The sequence below is a fragment of the Rhodotorula toruloides genome, assembly GCF_000320785.1.
Source record: "Rhodotorula toruloides NP11 unplaced genomic scaffold Scaffold29, whole genome shotgun sequence".
Classification (NCBI taxonomy): domain Eukaryota; kingdom Fungi; phylum Basidiomycota; class Microbotryomycetes; order Sporidiobolales; family Sporidiobolaceae; genus Rhodotorula; species Rhodotorula toruloides.
In genome coordinates, this window is record NW_015622989.1 from 60,733 (window position 1) to 78,764 (window position 18,032).

At 63.3% G+C, this 18,032-nt stretch overlaps 5 protein-coding genes across 5 annotated transcripts; 3 read left to right on the forward strand and 2 right to left on the reverse strand.

Annotated features, from left to right (window-relative positions):
• Positions 1 to 245: 245 nt before the first annotated feature.
• RHTO_04498 (uncharacterized protein) lies at positions 246 to 2,597 on the forward strand (the record flags this gene model as incomplete). Its single annotated transcript, XM_016418164.1, has 6 exons — positions 246 to 369; positions 434 to 850; positions 910 to 1,083; positions 1,142 to 1,947; positions 2,020 to 2,130; positions 2,187 to 2,597. 6 exons carry the CDS (start codon positions 246 to 248, stop codon positions 2,595 to 2,597), a joined length of 2,043 nt encoding a protein of 680 aa, XP_016270425.1.
• Positions 2,598 to 3,297: 700 nt separating this feature from the next.
• Positions 3,298 to 6,888, forward strand: RHTO_04499 (two-component GAP Byr4; the record flags this gene model as incomplete). Its single annotated transcript, XM_016418165.1, has 3 exons — positions 3,298 to 6,109; positions 6,169 to 6,812; positions 6,868 to 6,888. The coding sequence occupies 3 exons, from the start codon at positions 3,298 to 3,300 to the stop codon at positions 6,886 to 6,888; spliced, it is 3,477 nt and encodes a 1,158-aa protein (XP_016270426.1).
• Positions 6,889 to 7,285: 397 nt separating this feature from the next.
• RHTO_04500 (uncharacterized protein) lies at positions 7,286 to 9,609 on the forward strand (the record flags this gene model as incomplete). Its single annotated transcript, XM_016418166.1, has 8 exons — positions 7,286 to 7,681; positions 7,739 to 7,789; positions 7,852 to 8,129; positions 8,205 to 8,372; positions 8,474 to 8,502; positions 8,574 to 8,683; positions 8,760 to 9,072; positions 9,164 to 9,609. 8 exons carry the CDS (start codon positions 7,286 to 7,288, stop codon positions 9,607 to 9,609), a joined length of 1,791 nt encoding a protein of 596 aa, XP_016270427.1.
• Positions 9,610 to 9,865: 256 nt separating this feature from the next.
• RHTO_04501 (protein of Cgr1 family) lies at positions 9,866 to 10,490 on the reverse strand (the record flags this gene model as incomplete). The annotated part of the gene is made up of 4 exons (XM_016418167.1): positions 9,866 to 9,908; positions 9,975 to 9,997; positions 10,064 to 10,172; positions 10,234 to 10,490. The coding sequence occupies 4 exons, from the start codon at positions 10,488 to 10,490 to the stop codon at positions 9,866 to 9,868; spliced, it is 432 nt and encodes a 143-aa protein (XP_016270428.1).
• Positions 10,491 to 10,791: 301 nt separating this feature from the next.
• On the reverse strand, positions 10,792 to 17,755 carry RHTO_04502 (nuclear pore complex protein Nup205; the record flags this gene model as incomplete). The annotated part of the gene is made up of 8 exons (XM_016418168.1): positions 10,792 to 10,899; positions 10,958 to 11,199; positions 11,262 to 11,820; positions 11,873 to 12,144; positions 12,200 to 12,364; positions 12,420 to 13,935; positions 13,995 to 17,257; positions 17,335 to 17,755. The coding sequence occupies 8 exons, from the start codon at positions 17,753 to 17,755 to the stop codon at positions 10,792 to 10,794; spliced, it is 6,546 nt and encodes a 2,181-aa protein (XP_016270429.1).
• Between the last annotated feature and the right edge of the window lie 277 nt (positions 17,756 to 18,032).

Here is an 18,032-nt window from a genome sequence, read left to right on the forward strand (position 1 = left end):
CAGCGATGGTTTTGGCGAGAGATGCTGAGCTTCGAGCGGATTGACATCAACCGCTCAGGTCACAGCTCGCTTGGCTGCTTGACGCGCTCAGGATGACGGAGGTGCTCGCTGCGAGTGTGCCAGTACCGCTCGCAAGCCATCCTGAGCCTCAGTCGTCGTTTCCCTCCCCCACCACGACATCACACGACGACATCTCGTCAGCAACAGCTTCCTCGGCCGAAGTGACCGCTCAGAGACCTCCATTGATGCGCAAAGACACGTCGGGCGCGAGCGGCGGGACGTCGGGCGGAGGGATACCCGCGAATCCAGCGGGTTGTCGCTTGCTCTGGAGGGGCAAGGTGATGAGCGAGTACGGGCTCCCTTTGCACGGTGAGCGCGCGCAAGACGTTCAGAGAGCTCTAATGAACGAGCTGACGAGATCTTACGCGCTTAGGTGTCGCCTTCATCGCACACCTCTTCACCGTCTCGTCCTCCTTCTCCCCTTCTCTCGCTTCGTCCTCCGTTTCGCCTTTCGACGACCCCTTCTCCTCCTCGACATCTTCTATCGCATCTGGAGCAGACATGTGCCTCGGTCTCGAGATGCTGCGCGGCGCGCCGATCACGATCAAGGGCGAAGTCAAGGTTCGGCGGAAAGGCGAGTCGCCCGTTGCAGAGCGGAAGCTTCCTTCGTCAGGAGGAAAGAAAGGAAAGGGGAAGGCGAAGGAGGAAGAGGTACAGATAATCGAGGTCGAGACGCCGACAGACGTGCGGGTGTACATTGACGAGCGGTGTCCTGAGACGGTGGACTGGTTGGAGGACAAGTTCTGTCGCGAAGGCAGCGAGGGGTGCGGCATCCGGGTCGATGCAGGAGGTATGCCGGCAGTCCTCATCTGGCAGCGTTCGTTCACTGACCCGTGTTGCGAACGACAGGCGAGGAGGTCATTCTGTTCGCGGCCTATCCCGACATCGCAGCGGACCAGGAGAACGTCGATCCCACGGCATCGACCTCGACTGCACCGTCTCGTCCGCCTCTCACGCTTCTTCTCGGTCGGCAAGCGCGCGCGACTTTGCGTCGACCTCGTCCAGATGATCCGGCTCCTCGCGGTATGCTGGCGCGTCTTCCACTTTGACGTGCGAAACTGATGAACCTCTTATCTCTCAGAGAATATCTTTGCCAAGCGACTACGCAAGACCGCCTCTCTGCCCGCTCCCGTCACTACCGAGCCGACACCTCCCACCAAAAAGCCTCGCCGCCAGAGCGCGAAAGACAAAGCGATCGCCTCCCTCCTTAGCGCGAAGGGCGAGCCTGTACCTCTGTCGCGGAGGGTCCGCGCAACCTCCTCACAGCCGCCCAACATCGCTTTTCCTCCGCCTGCACCTCCCACTTCTCGCGTATTCGGCCGCTCGACCTCATACCAGCGTCTCCCCTTCATCGGTCCCACTCGGGACCTTGCCCTCGGACGTCAATCGTCACTCCCGCCTTCCGCTGCCGCATCAGCCCGGCGAGGCTCGACAGCCGGTCCTTCCGCCGGTCTCTTTCAGCGCACCGCCTCCCGTTCTTCCATGCTGCTCGACTCTCCTCCCGTCTCAGAGGACGAAGACTCTCTCTTACTCGACCCTCGGCACGGACGACACACAAGTCGTGCGCCTAGCCCAACTCCGAGCGTTGCCAGCGCGTTTGGCGACCTCGACGAGGAAGGAGACTTCGTCGGCGAGGGAATGGACGCAGTGGCGGAGTTGCGGAGTTTCGGTGCCGGTGCGAGTAAGGCAAGGAGTACGGGTGCGGCGAGGGGACTGGCGAGAAGCTCGAGTTTGCCGGTTGGGCAGTTTGCGATGGGCAAGGCTGTCGGGCAGAAGAAGGCTGAAGCGAAGCCGAGGGCCGAAAGGGAGGGAACGGCGCTGCCCGGTGTGGGAGAGGGCGAAGCTGCAGAGGGCGGCGGCGGAGCCGTCGAGACGAGGAACAAGAACGCGAGTCCCGCCTTTCCTGGATGCCTCGGTCCATTGCGAAGCATTCGCTGATCTCCTCACTAGTGCTCACAGACGGTCAAAAAGCTCACGCTTAACCGCATGACCGCCCTCGGCTGCGGCAAAGCGCACCCCGAGTTCCGCGACGTCTTCTCCTTTACGACTCGCGGCGTCGCTTTCGCCATGGTGCGCTTCACTGCGACATCCTCTTGTATGCTCAAGCTGACCGTCGTGACCCGCAGCGCGCGACGTTCAAGCTGGCCGTCCTCTCGCCCGCCGACCGCGAACGCGCCGCCGACCTCATCGAACAGCACCTCCGCCTCTACCTGCATCGGTCCTTCTCCGCCCCCTCCACTGCCTCGCTCGCTCCTCCGGCTCCAGTCAAGATGGAACGCGTCGAGTCCGCCGGTCCGCCTAGCCCGAAGAGTCTTGGAGACGGTCTCGAGGAGTCGCTCGTCAGTGTGTCGGTGTCCGGTAGCCAGGACGTCGACAGGGGGGCCGATACTCAGCTCGACTTGGCTGAAGGAGGCGCGATGGAGGACACGCAGGTCGTGGAAGATGACGAAGAGGAGGCGGATGAGGTCGTGCTCGTCAGTCTCGCGGGCGTTCAGTCGGCGGGAACGGCTGGGCTGCAGCCCGCAATGTCCGTGTAGGGCAAGGGCGCGTGGACTGTCAGGTCGTGCAACTGGAGACAGTCCTCGGCTTGTCGCCGACGATGGAGTAAGCTGCTCTGGCTCTCATCCCTCACGGGCCCGTCTCGGCTAGCCTATGTATGTACGAGACTGTCAGCTAGATCACTGGAGGTACAATACGACCCACGAAGCTGTCGAGAGCCCACTACACCTCGTTCACTTTCTCGTCTTCCTCTTGACCTCCTCTTTTGCTGCGTCCGGCGCCCCCTCGCTCTGTGGCTGACTGGGACGCGCTCTAGCGCCTTCTGAGAGTATCCAGAGCGCTGGACGACCCGCCACGACGACAAGGCGTCGCTCGAACCCCTTCCTCGACTTCATCACTCCTCGCCTTGTTATGAGGCGTGGCAACCTCGCCGTCGACGTTCGCCGCTGCTTGACTGCGCTGGGTTGGTGACTGTCAGCTACTTCATCTCTGCGCCCGCCCGGATAGCGCATCTGACCCCTCCAAACGGCCGACCAGGTGCGTATCTCCCCACCTGCTGTTTGCTGTCGCTCGCTGCCTTGTTGACAAGGTCGATGCGCCGTCGTGCGATGCAGAAGACTGCGGAACTCGTCACAAACCGACTTGCTCCTGCCATCCGCCCATCTTGCCAGCTTCTCCCGCCAACCCACCTCTCGAACCTCCTCTCCGCGCTCGACCAAACTTCGACAACCCTCCACCATGCTCCCTCTGAGCGCCTACGCTGAAGAGAGCGAGTCCTGGGATGCCGACGACGATCTCGAGATCCCCTCAGGCTCTCTTCTCGCCCCTCCTCCCGACCCGTCTTTCTCCCTCTCGCCGCCTTCCGACTCTGAGGCCTCGTCCACCGACGCGCGCGGCTTCCTCGACGACCCGCAGGACCTATTCGATCAGCTCGACGAAGAGTGGCGACGGGAGATGCCGCCAACTCGGGAGGACGAGAACGCCTCGTCGATGGACTCGAGTCGGACGAACACGACTACGGGCACATTGAAAGGCCTGATGGAGGGGCTGTCGCTTGATGCCGAGGCGACCATGTCGCATGATGTCCCCACCTCGCCTGCACGAGAGGCGGATCTCGACAGATCGCTCGACGCGACGCCCCGGATGAACAAGACGGCCACGATGCGCGGTTCTTCGCCTCTCTCCCTCCTTCTTTCCGCCTCTTCACGCACCGGGCGGGGACGTGTACACCACCTCGGTTCGACGCCGTACGGCCAGGCGCGCTCAGTGGACGACGGGGACTGGGACGAGGACCTTGAGGGTCTCGATGCGTTAGGTCTCGGCAGCCCCGGTCAGAGCGCCGGCAATGGGCTCAAGGTCGTCTCGAAGAAGGGCAGCTTTGCGAGTCACATCAGCCTCGACGACGAGGATGACGAGCTTGGCAGTTTGCCGGACCATTCGGCCAAGCGGCGCATTTCCATCGCCTCCTTCACCGATGCCGAGGACAACGGCGAGGACGACTTCGACATTCCCGACACGCTCTCGCAGTTCAAGCTCTCGCCAAATCTGATGCTCATCAACCGCACGAGCTCGGCGAGTTTGCGGTCAGACGTGCACGAGTCGCCGGCATCGCTCTCCCCCGTTCCGCAAGCCGCATCCCTCCCTCCTCCCCCTCATACGCCCGTCACGCCCACACTGTCCGTCCCGACAGTCAACCCCGCCCTCACAACCGGATCCTCCGCGCCTTCGTCGCCTGGCCCGCTCACCCCGTCTCGCTCCACGACCGACGACGACGACGGTCCATCTTCGGCTGCCGAAGATGACGCCGACTTCTTCAACGACCTCGTTTTGCCCTCGTACTTTCTCGGCGACGAGCGTCGTTCCGCCGTCTTCACACCTCCGACAAGCGAAGGCGAGCCCGACTCGGACCACCCGTCCTCGGCAAAGAAGGTCGACTTGCAGTCTATCTTGCGCGCCAAGCTCGAGGAGCGAGGCGGTCGCGGCTTGCTCTTACATGCGCCGGCGACGACGCCAACGTCGCCTGACGAGCAGGAGCGGCTTCACCGCCATCGCGAGCCGGAGGAGCACGACGGTGCTGATCTTGCGCATGAGCTGCGGCACGAGTCCGCCGAGGACGATGCGGCGTGGAGCGCGCAGCAGATGCGGGAACGAATGCGCACGATTAGCGGGGCGAGGGCGAAGGAGGCGCAACTTGCGAAGGAGGCGCGAGAGGCGAGGAGCAGGATTGCCGGACTGCGACGGACGATGAGCGAGGGAAAGGTGCCTTCCATGCCGGGTTTGCGGAAGGTGCCGCCGCCGGGAAGGAGCTCGACAACGGGAACCGTCGGACCAGGCGGAACTCGGTCGTCCATTCTTCCCATGTCCTCCGCAGCGAAGGGCTCGTCGATACCTCAGCCGGTCCGACCGGCATTGTCGCATGGCATCGAGCGCCCGCCCTCAGCGGCTTCCTCCCACTCCACCGAAGCCAGCACGACTCGACGGCGAGGACCACCTCCTGCGCCATCTGCCGCTAGTCGAGGCCGTCCTCGCGCTCGCACGTCCAGTCTGCGGACGGTCAGCTCGACATCAGATCTCCGCACCGGTGCGAGCACGAGTCGAGCTCGTCCGTCCAGGCTGGACATGCCGCCTCCGGCTTCGACGTCCACCTCGAAGAGCAGCCTCTCGCCGATTCCCACCACGCCTATTACGCCGGCCAGTGCTGCTCGTCCGACTCTTCGCACGAAGCGGAGCCAGCAGAACCTGCTCGCGACGCCATCGGCACCTCGCACCATCGAGCGCAAGCGGTCGCTGCAGAACCTTGCACCGTCTCCTTCGCCCGCGCAAGGCTCGTTCCCGCCGCCTTCTTCCGCGACTCGACCGCGCTCGCGGCAAAACTCTCTGCGCTCGCCATCGCCCGGCGGCGGCCGACTGCCTTCTTTCGCCGCACCCACTGCTGCCTCCGCTTCGAGGGTGCGAGAACGCGTGAACTCGAATCCTGCGCCTCTCACAAGCGCCACGCCCGCCCGTCCGCCCATCGCTTCCTCCACCTCGGATCGCCTCTTGCGCCCGACCGTTGCCTCCGCCTCAAAGACTCGCACGATTTCCCGACCATCCTCTCCGATCAAACCGTCCCTGTCGCCGTCTCCACGTTTGCCGACTACGTCAGCCTTCGTCACCGGCATCCAACTGCCGTCAGCGTCGGTCGTGCTCTCTCGACCGCTCAACTCCGCGCGGAAGGTTCCGCCCGAGTACGGCGACGGCACCGAGCTCGATGCATTCGATGACTTGCCTGTCTCGAAGGAGCGCGAGCGGGAACGAGCGATCCTCCCTTCATCGCGCAAGAGTAGCGGGGCGAGCACGGCGACGGTTCGAGGTGGCAGCTGGGGCAAGAAAGAGGGTTCGAACATTGCTGCCGCCGCAAAGGCTGCTGCTCCCGCCGGCATCAAGGGTCGCCTCAGCGTAGAGAGCGCTCAAGCGAAGCCGAAGCGGACTGAGCCGGAGAAGAAGAAGGTCAAGAAGCGGCGAGAACCTCACTTGATTCGGCATCTCGGCGGAGTCAGTGCGGTCAAAGGTGCGTTCAGCCTGCTACATCTCTTCGCGACTCGGTGACTGATGTTTCGAGTTGTGCAGTCCAAGGCGAGATGACCTACAACCCGCTGTTGCACCGGTGGGAAGGCAACGAGGCCATCCTCCGCGAATTCGACAAGGCTCTGGCTACCTCGACTCGACCCGCCCTTATCTCGCCGTTCTCGTCTGCCCTCGGCTCGCCTGCCCGCGGCCAGTTCGGGCCAACGCCCGCCGTCGCTCCCGGTCAAGCGGCAGCGACGGGTCCATCCGCAGCACACCTCCCTCCTGGTGCAGCCGTCAACGCCTCTCGCGGGACCGCCAAGGTTGTCGGCGACATGGTCTTCGATCCTGCGACCTGCTCATGGCACGCCATCGCCGGTCCTGACGCTGAGGACGAGCTCGAGATCGATTGGGGCCTAACATCCGGCGGTGAGGTTGCGGACGACGAGGAGCACGGCGCGACGAGCGAGCTGGACGGCTGGGAGCTCGGCGAACGGGAGCGTATGCTCAAGAACCGCGCGAGCTTTGCGCTCGAGGAGGGCAGCGAGGGTGACGAGGAGGATGGAGTGACTGATGGCAAGACGCGCATGAAGTCGACGAAGAGGCAGCTGCTGAGGGAGAGTCAGCAGGCGGCCGAGCGGTGTCGGCGGGAGATGAAGGGCTGGATGTCGGCGGAGCAGACACGGTGGTTGTGGGACTTGCGATCGGTGTGTTCCCCGCAACTTCATCGTTGAGCCTCACTGACTCTCGCCGCCTCTGCAGCTCATTCTGGGTGGCCAGTAGAGACGTGTCCTCGCCTTTCCGCCCCAAGATCGTCCGACCTGTACCATGTCCTACTCACGATCAGTACTGTTGTTGCTGTAACATTGCTATCCGTTCGCATCGTCGCCGGCGTCTGCTTGCCGCAGTAGGATCCGTCACTTCGACGACACTCGAGACGTACACTCGCCGCCGCGCTTTAGGATCCGCTTGGGATCCGCCTTGCTCTCAGCCCCAGTAAGCCGCCTTCCGCTCCATTTTTCGTCACTCTTTCTGCCTGCTTCGCCATCCCTCGTCGACAGGCCGGGTGCAAGGGAAGGTCCGTGGACTTTGCGGATCCGCGGATTGTCCGGCTCTTCGCCCTCTCCTTTCTCCTCCTTCTCTGCTTCTTCCTCCGTTCCAGCATCAGTACTCGATCAGTATGGACGGTCACGACCTCTACGACCCACCACTGGCGAGGACGTCGACGTCGCGGTCGCGCGGACGGTCGGCCTCGCTCTCTGCGTCTTCGGCGCCGTCGTCCCAAGTTTTCGGTACCGCAGGACGAGCGAGACGTCAATCGCTTTCGTCTGTTCCGACGACGAACAAGGCGGCACAGTCGTCGGGAAATCTCTCAGACGACGAGCACCAAGAACCGCTTATCGACCTAAGTCCTCCTTCTAGCCACGACTCGCTCAGCGGTCCGTCAAAGCAGTCCGGCCCCGATGCGGCTGCCGATCGTGCTCTGTGGCGAGACGGTCGTCAGAGCAAGCAGCAGGTGCAGGAGGACGACAAGAACTTCAAGCCCACGCCCGACATGGAGTCGTTCATGGCGCAGGTGCGTATCGCGTCCGTCGTCTGGTCCATATTGACGCTGATACGGGCTCTGTCACAGCTCTGCGATTTGACGCATGCCATCGACGCCCTCGAGAACGACATTGACGAGGTCAGTGAAGCTGTTCCGGGTCTCGCTTTACCTTCGACCGCTAAAGCGTTTCTTCCTCGCAGATCGTCGGCCTCCGCAACAAGATTGTCAAGCTCGACCCGAAAGTCGACGTCGGCCAAGTCTCGCTTCGCGCGGACCTCGACGCCCTCGCCGCCCTCACGACCCAGACGGGCAAAGGGATCGTCAGTCTCGAGACCTGGCTCATGCAGCTCAGCGATTGGAGCTACGACGTCGAGAGTCTCGTCAAGCAGGGCAAGTTGTCCGAGACCCAGGCCGAGGTGGACGAGATCAAGTACCACGTCTCGAGCGCGATGCAGGACTTCCGCGAAGCAATGGAGAGGTGCGTTCTCCGTCTGCCTTCGAGACGGATTGTGCACTTCTCTCGCATCTCTCGACTGACATCTTTGCACCTCAGGATCCGCGAAGGAGCCGAAAAGGAACGCTTCCGCCGCGAGCGCACCAGGATCTGGATGTGCCGCCACATCCGCCACCGCGAGCCGGGTATCAAGGACGCAGATATCGTCGGCTTGTTGCGCGCCTCCGAGATGGGGGCTGCCGACGGCATTGTCAAGAACAGCGTCACGTGCGTTCTCCGTTCGCCCTTGTCCTCTTGCCCGCCCACGACATCCTGCCATCATCTCCAATCATCCGAGGGCGCCTCGTTGAGCTGAAATCTCTCCTTAGGTCCTACGCCGGTCTCTTCGCCCTGCAAAGTAAGCGCTTCGCCAGTCCGGCTGCCTGCGAAGGTCGACGCTGACTCACTTTCCGCTTTTCTCCTACGCAGACCCGTTCACCGAGCTCGAAGCCCTCACCCGCGACAACATGGCTTTCTTCCACGACGTCTTCGACGACGACATCGTCAACGAGATGACGGGACGCAGTCAGCGCAGGAGGGTGATTAACCTCAACGACGCGCGTCTCTTCCCCTTGCCCACTATACTAGGCTGGCACTGACTTCTGCACTCTACAGCCACGCCTCACCTCGAGCAAGAAGAGCAAGAAGACGAAGAAGTCGAAGAAGACCTCCTCGACGAAACCCGCCGCGCCTGCTCCTCGCCCCTTCTTCGGCTCACGCTACGGCTTCATCTCCGGCATGCGTCCGCAGCGCACGGGCGGCGCAAGCCTGCTCGACGACCCGGACGAAGACGCTTACGAGCGCAAGTTCCGGTACATCCAGGGCGAGCAGATGGCGGCGGAGAAGGACCTCGAGTATGGGTTTGCGAGGCAGTACGAGATGGATAGGGTCAGCAGGAGGAAGAAGGGGATTGTCGCTTTGCTGGCAGGTGCGTCGAGCAGGTCGCTGGAGAAGAGAACGACATCGGCCAGGAACTCTCGCTGACAATCCTCTCTCTGCCTTCTTTGTCTGCTGAGCAGTCATCATCCTCGCCTTGATCGTCGCCATCATCCTCGCAACAATGCCAATCCCGCAGAAAGACTGGGCCGCAGCCGTCCTCTCGCCCGACGACTCGTCTCCCTCGTCCCCCTCGTCCCCATCGCCGACGACCCCGCCTGTCGTCTCGGCCTCGCCGACCGACGACCTCGAAACTCCCGACATCGAGTCAGCAGCGACAAGTGTCGTCTCAATCGCGACTGCTCGTCTCGAAAGCGTCGGCGACAGCCTCCTCTCGTTCGCCTCGTCCATCGACGCGCTTAGCTCGCCCACATCGCCGCCTCAGTCTGCGTTCCCCTTCCCTACTGCACAGTCGACCATGCCGGCTGGATCGCAAGTCGCGGGCTGGCCGCAGCAGCAAGGTACGACGAACCAGAACAACGGGTTGTGGCAGCCGGCTCAGCAGGCGCAGCCGATGTCGGCGTGGTAGGGCGGACAGTGGTGGCTGCTGGGATGTGACAAGGTGGCGCGGGACGCGGCGACATGGTCGGGCAAGAGCGGAGCGGGGGGAGATAGAAAGGCCGGATTATTTTGTGCAACTCTCGCTGCGACACCCCTTCGACGCGATGCGAATGCGATACTTTACAGCATGTCAAGACGCCCGACCGAAAGACCGAACAACAAGGAAAGCGCCTGGAAAGATGCGAAGAGAGGGAAGAGAGAGGAAGAGTGGAGGGACGGCGAGTTCAGCCGCTAACCTTCTTGCTGCGGCCGAGACGCTTCTTCATCCTGGGAGTACATGGCTTGTGAGTTCGGAAGCGCAAGAGCAAGTCCAGGAGAAGGGAGGAAACGGACCGCTGAAGCTTCTTCGCGCTCATCTGCGCAGAAAACGAGAAGCGGATATCAGCGCGGGCTCAGCGGGCTGACTGAGCAGCAGTACGCACCCTCGCAGCCATCTCTGCCAGCCGCTTCTTCTCGGCCTCCTTCTCGCGGCGCTCGAGGTTGATGCGCTTCTTCCGGTCCGCCTCGTCTTCCTTCTCCTGTTTCAGTTCCCTGCGAGTGTCGAATGAGGTCAGTAGGCGGTCAGACAGTACCCTGAGCGAGCAGAACGCACCGCTCGAGCTTCTTGATCGCCTCATCGCGCTTCCTCCGCTCCTCGCGCTGCTTCCACGCCTTATCCAGCTGCTGCGGCGCCTTCTTGCCCGACTGCACCCTCGTAGTCGCTTTGTGCTCGGTCTTCCACCACCGCCCGCTGACGTTGGTCGACGACTGTGCCGTCTCAGGCAGCTCAGTCGGCAAAGGTCCGTCCGTCTTGGCCTCGGGGTCGTAGGTCTTGACTTCGGGGCGCTCCCAGACTGGAATAGGGACCATGGCGTGCGAGTCTGGCGGGTTCTGGAGTGTGTGAAGGGCGAGAGTGGTCGGTGGGGTGATGAAGAGGCGAGTCGGGGTGACACTCGACAACGGCGCAACGGGCGGGTACGAGAGTTGGATAGGCGGTATAAGAGCTAAGTGTGAGCTGATCTAACTTGTGAGCGAAGCAGCCGGTGCGGTCGAACCGAGTGTTCGCAGACAGACCCGCTCGCTCGTCCCGGACCAAGCTGAGGTGACATCTCGCTCCAGTCGACACGAAGCAGAACTACTACTTGCACAACGTCAATACAAGCGCAGTCTTTTACTCGTTGTCCGCGCCACCGAGGCGGAGCAGCTCCTGCAACCGCCGAACCACCACGCCGACGTACGCCTCGCGGTGCCTCCACGACGAACCGACGTTCTTCTGGCTCTGCAGGCGCAGCGAGAGTCAGCGCGAACACACAGAAGGACATAGATGGTGTACGCACGAACTGCAAGCCGGTGAGCTTGTCCGCAACGCGCGCAAAGTCCTCCGCCAAGTCCTCCCGCAGCGTCGGCAAGTCGAACTGGCTGATGCTAAGCGCCGCATTCGGGTCGCGCCGCGCCTTGAGCGACTCGGCGAGCCCGAGACCGACGTCCGGTCGGCCCGTGCCGTCTTGCGAGGCGCGTTCCGGGTCGAGGAAGAAGGTGACGTGAAGGTGGTAGAGCGCGAGAGCGAGTTCGAGGAGGTCTGCGGGAGCGTCGCCACATCAGCATACTGCCAGATGAGAGTGAGAGATACGTCAAACGCACGGAGGGACGAGTGCAGCTTGAGACGGCACTTGGCCTGGAGCGCCTGCAACTCCTGCCCAATCTTGCCTCTCCTGTCGGCCTCACTCTCGTCCTCCTCCCTCGGGAACTCAAACATCTCCTCAACCTCGTCAAGCGGCTTGCCCTCAAACCCGTCGAGCAAGTCAGCGAGCGTGTCAAGCTCCTGCAAGCGCGCTTCGAGGACCTGCGTCGTATCGCGGACGAAGGCGCCCATCGATCCGAGCGACTGGCCCGAAGCGCTGTTCTCGCCGTACTTGAGCGTCGGGAGGAGAACAGGACGGAAGGCGTTCGTCCCTGCCCGCTTGCGCGTCGAGACGCTCTGGTACGTCAAGAGCGCGGCCTCGAGCGACTCGACAAGCGTGTCGACCTTGTCGCTGAAGACGGTGCCGTTGTTCCGCAGCGAGAGGACGAGCGTCTGGTCTTCGTCGCGTTCGACGTCGTTGCTGGGCAGGACGCGCGAGACCCAGTCTTGCGGACCGCAGACCTTGGCGGACAGGGCGAGAAGCGCCGAGTTGAGACCGCCGAAGGATGACAGTGTGGTCTGCGGACGGGTCTGTCAGTACTGGACCATGAAGGTTGCGCGGAAGACGCACCAGGTCATCATCCGACACGGTCGGGAGGACAATGCTGAGCAACGTGACGATGAGGTGCGCCTCGCGCAACAGCAACACCGTCTGGTTCGCCGCGCAGTCCTTGAGCGCAATGAGGAGGTTCTCGCGCTGGCCGGCAATGAAGGCGAGTGCTTGGCGCGTCGCGACCGAGGTTTCGGAACCGAATGAGACGAGCGTGTTGACGACGAGCTGAAGGGCGGGGAGGAGAAGCTGGTGGTGTCGCTCGGTCGCAGGCGGGAGGAAGCCTTCGAAGTCTGCGGGCGACATCGTCAACAGGAAGCGAGACAGGCCAGGTCGATCGGAACGTACCCATGGCGGACGCGTCGGCAAGCGGACGAGCACCGAGGTACTCGCAATCGGCCAGGCGGTTGAGCAGCTCTGCGCCAAGCAGCTTCTCGGCACCTTCTCGAGTCGACGCGAGGCGGATGAGGAAGGACATTTGCGCCTCATAGACGTACAGCGCGTTGAGCGAAGCTGAGAGGAGAGACGTCAGCTCCCCATGTTCAAGAGGAAGCGTTTCTGCACTCACGAGGGTCGGGCTGAAGCGTGGCCTGCAGGTCTGCCTCGGCGTCCTTGAGCGACGCAACAAAATTCTGGAGGCACCCCTGCTTCGTCAAGATCCCGAGGACCTTGCTCGTCGCGCGCGCCTGTTCCGCAATGCCAGCAAGCGAGTCGAGGACCGTGAAGGCGACCGTTCGCCATACCTCGTGCCCGACGGCGGCGTCGCGGCAGACAACCGGGAGCAGTCGCTCGAGTGCGGAAGCGAAGATGGCAAAGTTGCCGTGCTCGAGGACGTTGCGGCGGCTCGATCGTCGGCCAGTTGCGCTGCCCAGCGTCGACATGCCATCGAGGGACAGGAGGTCGTCGTTGGCGCTCGAAGCGACGCTGGCGCCGTCGTCGAGGTTGCGTGCGAGAGCGGGAGAGACAGCGGCGACCTTGGCAGAGTACTGGATGTAGTTGAGGAGGACGGCGTAGAGGTTCCCGCGAACGACGGGAGAGACGCCAGGCTGGATGATCGCTTGCAGGACCGCCCGCAGGATCGAATGCAGGCGCTCGGGAGGGACCGATTGCACGGTCTCGCCAGACTCGACGAAGAGGATGCCGAGACCTTCATCGCGCAGCTTCGTCGCCAGAAGCACCGCCGCACCGCTGAGAAGCTCGCTGATCGACGCGTCGACTTCGCTTGCGGCCAAAGGCGGGAGAATGGCGTTCATGAGGTCGAGGAGAAGGGAGTGTCGGCTATCGGCGGGCAGAAGGTGGAACGCCTTTGTGAGGACGATGTCGAGAAGGTTGCGCCACGACTTGAGGGCCTGGTAGCGGGCAAACTGGATTTCCCGGCGGTGGTTCTCCACAACGAGCGTCTCGACAATCGCGCGCGTCACCTTCTTCGCTTCCTCCTGCTGCTGCGGCGTGTTGAGCAGGCCACGGTTCTGCAGTTCCCGACGAGCCGCGCCAAGGAGCGCCAGAAGCGCGCCGAAGTCGTACGTCTCGCAGCCGGTGCTGTTCCGCTTGAGGCACGAGTCGAAGCGGAGCTCGGCGAAGAGGTTCAGGCGGTGCTCGTTGGGCGCAATCGAGTCGTGCCAGGCAAAGTCGAAGGAGTGGAAGATCTCGAGCATGCGTGGCAGGGCCTGCTCGAGACCGCCGTCCTGCTCAAGGAACGCCGGAACATCGTCGTCTATGGCGCTCGGGTTCTCGAAGAGTGCTGCGATGAGCTCACCGGCGCGACGAGTGTCGTTGCCGGTCGCGAGGACGCTGAGCTCGAGTGCCGAAGAGTCGAGCAGCCAGCCCTCAGCCTGGAGGACGGCGCAGACGGCCGCGCACGACGAGACAACCTGCTTGCCGTCCGCGTACTGGACGCCGCCGATGGCACCTTGCGAAGCGGGAGAGATGGAGAAGGGGAGGGCGAGGGTTTGGCGGAGGAAGAACTGCTCGCGGTTGCGGAGGTAGCGGGATACGACGGCGGAGGTGTAGGGCTGGAGGCAGAGTTGGCGGACGAGGCGGTAACACTGCGAGGCGAGGGAAGGATGCCGGACGAGGAGCGAGACCTGTAAAGATTGATTCGGTCAGCGCGACTGCGGAAAATTAACGAGCCGCTCAAACACACCTGCTGTTCGCCCTCATCGCTAGAGACGTTCCGCGCCAACAAGTCGAGGATCACATGCAAGCTCGTCTTGACCGTGTCGGCCGCCTCGGGGTCATCAATCTCCATCTCCTCCGGCCTGCCCTGCAGATTGAAGCCGAGGAGAAGGTGGGCGACGTTTGGCGCTGTCCGTTCTTGTCGTGTGTTGGCGAGCAAGAGGTCGAGGATTGCGGTGCGGATGGCACGACGCAATGCGCCCGGGTTCTCCTCCTTGACCTCCTCGATTGACTCGTCTCCGACTGGTCCCTCCCACTCCGGAGACTCGAGCTCCGATTCGGGCACATCCTCCTCGAGCCGCTGGACGAACGCCTCCTGGATCCGCAACGTTTCGGGTGACGCTTGAAGCAGCCCAACGAGGCGGTTCAGCTTCGTCCGCGACTGTTCCGGGAACCGCTGCTGGACATCGAAGAAGGGCGACTCGGCGACGATGGCGAGAATCTGGACTGCGAGGAGGGCGATCTCGTCATCCTCCTCGCATGCGACCAGCAGGGCTATCTGGACGATGACTTCAGAGTGGTAGAGGAAGGACTGGTCGACTGGCGTAAGCGTTTTAAGCCTCGCGAGCTTGTCCTGCGGGATGTGGACGTTGCTGTCGGCGAGCGCTGGCAAAGCGACCTCAAGGAAAGGCGCCTGGATGTCGAGCGTGCGGCGGATGATGCGGAGGCAGCGAAGCATGCAGCGTGTGAAGAGGGGCGTCCCGGCGAGGTTATTGCGAATCGAGTCGTAGCCGGCGGTGACGATTGTGAGGATCGTCTCGAGGAGGGGAGTGCTGCCGAGGATGCGAGAGAGGATGTCGAAGCCGGGGTGTTGAGCGAGGTGCTGCAAGGGAGACAGGCCGCCTGCCGCAGTTGAGCGTCCGCCGTTCGCGACCCATGCGAGGAACGGCCCGAGGTCGAAGCTCGCCAAGCATCGCTCGACGAAGGCCAGGCAGACGTCGGTGACCCGCCATCGCTCCTTCGGATCGGCATACTCCCGCTCGCCCGCCTTCAGCAGAACATCCTCGACGACGAACTTGACGTACGGGTCCACGCCTGGCGCACGATTGGGCGCACCGAGGTTGTCGGGAATGGTGTGGATGTCAAGCTCGACGCCGCGGCGGATGGGCTCGAGAGTCGAAGGCGTATGCATGAGGGTGCAGAGTAGCTTGACAAACGCAGTCGACTCGGGGAAGACCCGGTTCGGCGCCTCGACCTCCTCGAGCTCCGTCAGGATCCCTCCCTCGAGCGTCAACGGCTCGGGTCCGCGCATCAGCGGCTTCGACGGCGACCGGCTGGCAAAGCCTGCGCCACTTCGCGCGTCGCGACCCTCCGCACTCGCCCAAGTCGGCAGGATCTGACTCTGCTCGAGCGCTGCCCACGTCTTGCGTGCGATCTCGACACCGAACGATCCACCTGGCCGTGCGAACGCCTCGATGGCGTAGAGCAGTGTCGCCTTGAGATCGATGGGGACCGAGCGACCGGTGAGGGCAAAGAGGGTGACGATGGGGCGGTAGCGCTGGTTGTCGTGGAGGGTGGCGCGTGCGACGTCGGAGAAGGCGACGACTTGGCGGAGGAGGCGGACGAACGAGCGGAGGAGCGGGACTTCCTCGGGCGGCATCTCGCCCATGGCGCCCTCTGCGTTCGGGCCCGCTTCGAGTGGTCGGTCGGGAAGATTATTGAGGTAGAACTCGAGAGCGCCGAAGAGTGCAGCCCAGGAACATGTCGACGAGGGCGCCGAGGATCCGTCGAGAGCGCCGCCGGCCGAGAGAAACTCGAAAGCGTACGTCGCGCTACGAGGACCGGTCGCGAGAGCGGCGACCATCTCGTAGTACGCGCGCATCATCGCGGGCGGTCGACATTCGCTGCCCCATCGCAAGAATGCCGACAGTCGGCTCGCCATCGGGTTGTGCACCACTGCCGACGTCGACGGCTCGGTCGTCTCCTCTTCCCAGAATTTGAGGCCGCCATCGGGGTTGTGCCGGTAAATCGTCGCCACGAGGAGGAAGAAGGCTTCGAGGTCGTGTCGAGGCTGCGGCGGCTGGCTGTCGGCTACGCCTCGAGATGCACGCAGACCGCCGCCGCGATGCGAGGTCGAGACGACGTCCTCCTCGCGATTGCGGAGTTTTCGCAAGATCGAGATGCGGTTGGAGATAACCTCAAGCGCCAACAACTCGACCTGCTCGACGATGTAGTCCTGGAACCACGGGTCGACAACCGCGTCTCCGCCGAGTGGCTGCACATCCGCGCCGATACCGCCCCAAACCTCAGCCATCTCCTCATCCCGCTTGAAGGCGAGCACGGAGCGGCCAAGGAAAGGGAAGACGCCGGCATCCACCGCCTGCCAGGTCAAGCTGTCGACAAGCTCGCCTCCGTCGGCTTCAAAGTTGGGGGCATGGCGGGCGGCAGTGTCGAGGAAGATCGACCACTGCAGCTGGACGACGGCCTTGAGTTGCGGGACGGTCCAGTTCGAAGCGAGGTCGGACTTGATGCGCGAGACGAAGGCGGAGTCGGAGAAGAGGGGGTAGGCTTGCTGGGCGGCGGCGTCGGTAGAGGTGTCGAGAGCGGCGAGGAGGGCGACGAGGACGTAGACGGCGGCTCCATCGGTGACGGGAGTCGAGGAGAGTTGGCGGACGAGGAGCTGAACGTCGTCCTTGGACATGTTGCGGCCGGCACCGATGAGGAAGAGAAGCTGGCCGATCAATCTTCGCTCCTCCTCGTACCGCTGGACACGCATCTCAGTCACCTCGTCGGGGAACGACGGCGTCTGACCCGCCGGGACGAGAGCGCCGACGGAAGGCGCGGGACCACGAAGGGACGCGCGCAACCTGTCCGCCTGCGCCTTGCATTCGTCGAGTGACCGGATGAGCTTCTCCACCCACGAGCCCTTCGCTTTACCTCCTCCTGCTCCACCAAGCGACACTTCCGCACCTCGTCCGCGCGTCAACTCCTCGACTTCCCGCTCAAGCACCCGCTGTATCCCCGATGCCGCGAGGCGCTCGTCCGCCGACAGCGCTCCTCGCCAGATTGCCTGCAAGCAGAGCAACAGCGACGCACGCTCGTCGAGCCAGACGACGAGACCGCTCTCCGCCCGTCCTTGACCGCTCCGAGGCTTCGCGTTGATGCCGTAGGCGACGAGCGACGCGCACAGCTCTTCCGACGCATTGAGCGAGTCGGAGAGGAAAAGGATGTCTTTGACGAGCGCAGGCCCTGCAGGGTAAGACGAACCGGTCGCGACGTAGGTGAACGAGCCTGTGTTTGAGGACGTCGCAACGAAGCCGCGTCAGCTCGGGAGACCTGCGCGACCAGTACAGAGCTTAGGAGCGCACCCTTGTTTAGCTGCTCGCGCTGCTTGGCATCCTTGGGCGGTGTGTCGAGGAGGTCGATGAAGGCGAGTCGTGCCCGTTCGAGCTTGAGTTGCAGGCGCGAGAGGACCGCCGGGTCTGGCTGGGACGGCGGATTCGCGAGCGTAGACTCCAAGTAAGCGTGCAGCCGCTGGAACCTGTCCATCGCAGGCGAGCGGTGCGGGAACGGATGAACCGCAGTGGGTTGACCTCCTACCACGACGACGGCGACGCTGTCACCCTCAGGCTGGGTGTTCTGCGGCCGTGACTGGGGCTCTACAGGGTTGCTGATGGTCGAGAATGCTTGCTGCGCCGCCTCGAGCGACTCCCACCGCGGTTGTCCCATCCCGTCCCCGTCTGAACCGCACGCGGCGACAGCGCTCCCAGCTCCATTGGATGACGACATAGGGGTGCGTAGACGCTTCGAATTGTATCACTCTGCCCCAGCTCACAAGCATCCTCCCACAGGCGGACGTCGGGTCAACCAAATCTCCTCCCGCAGGCCCGACCTCCCTTCTACACCTCCCAGACGAGCTTCTCGACGAAATCATCGAATTGGCGTGGCGAGACCTGCCTAAGTACCGGCGCTATGCGCCCTGCCATCGCTTACGGTCTAGCTACGAACGCATGCGATCGCAACGCCTGACGTTACGCGCCAAATGGCCCTTCCGGTTCGCTTCCGT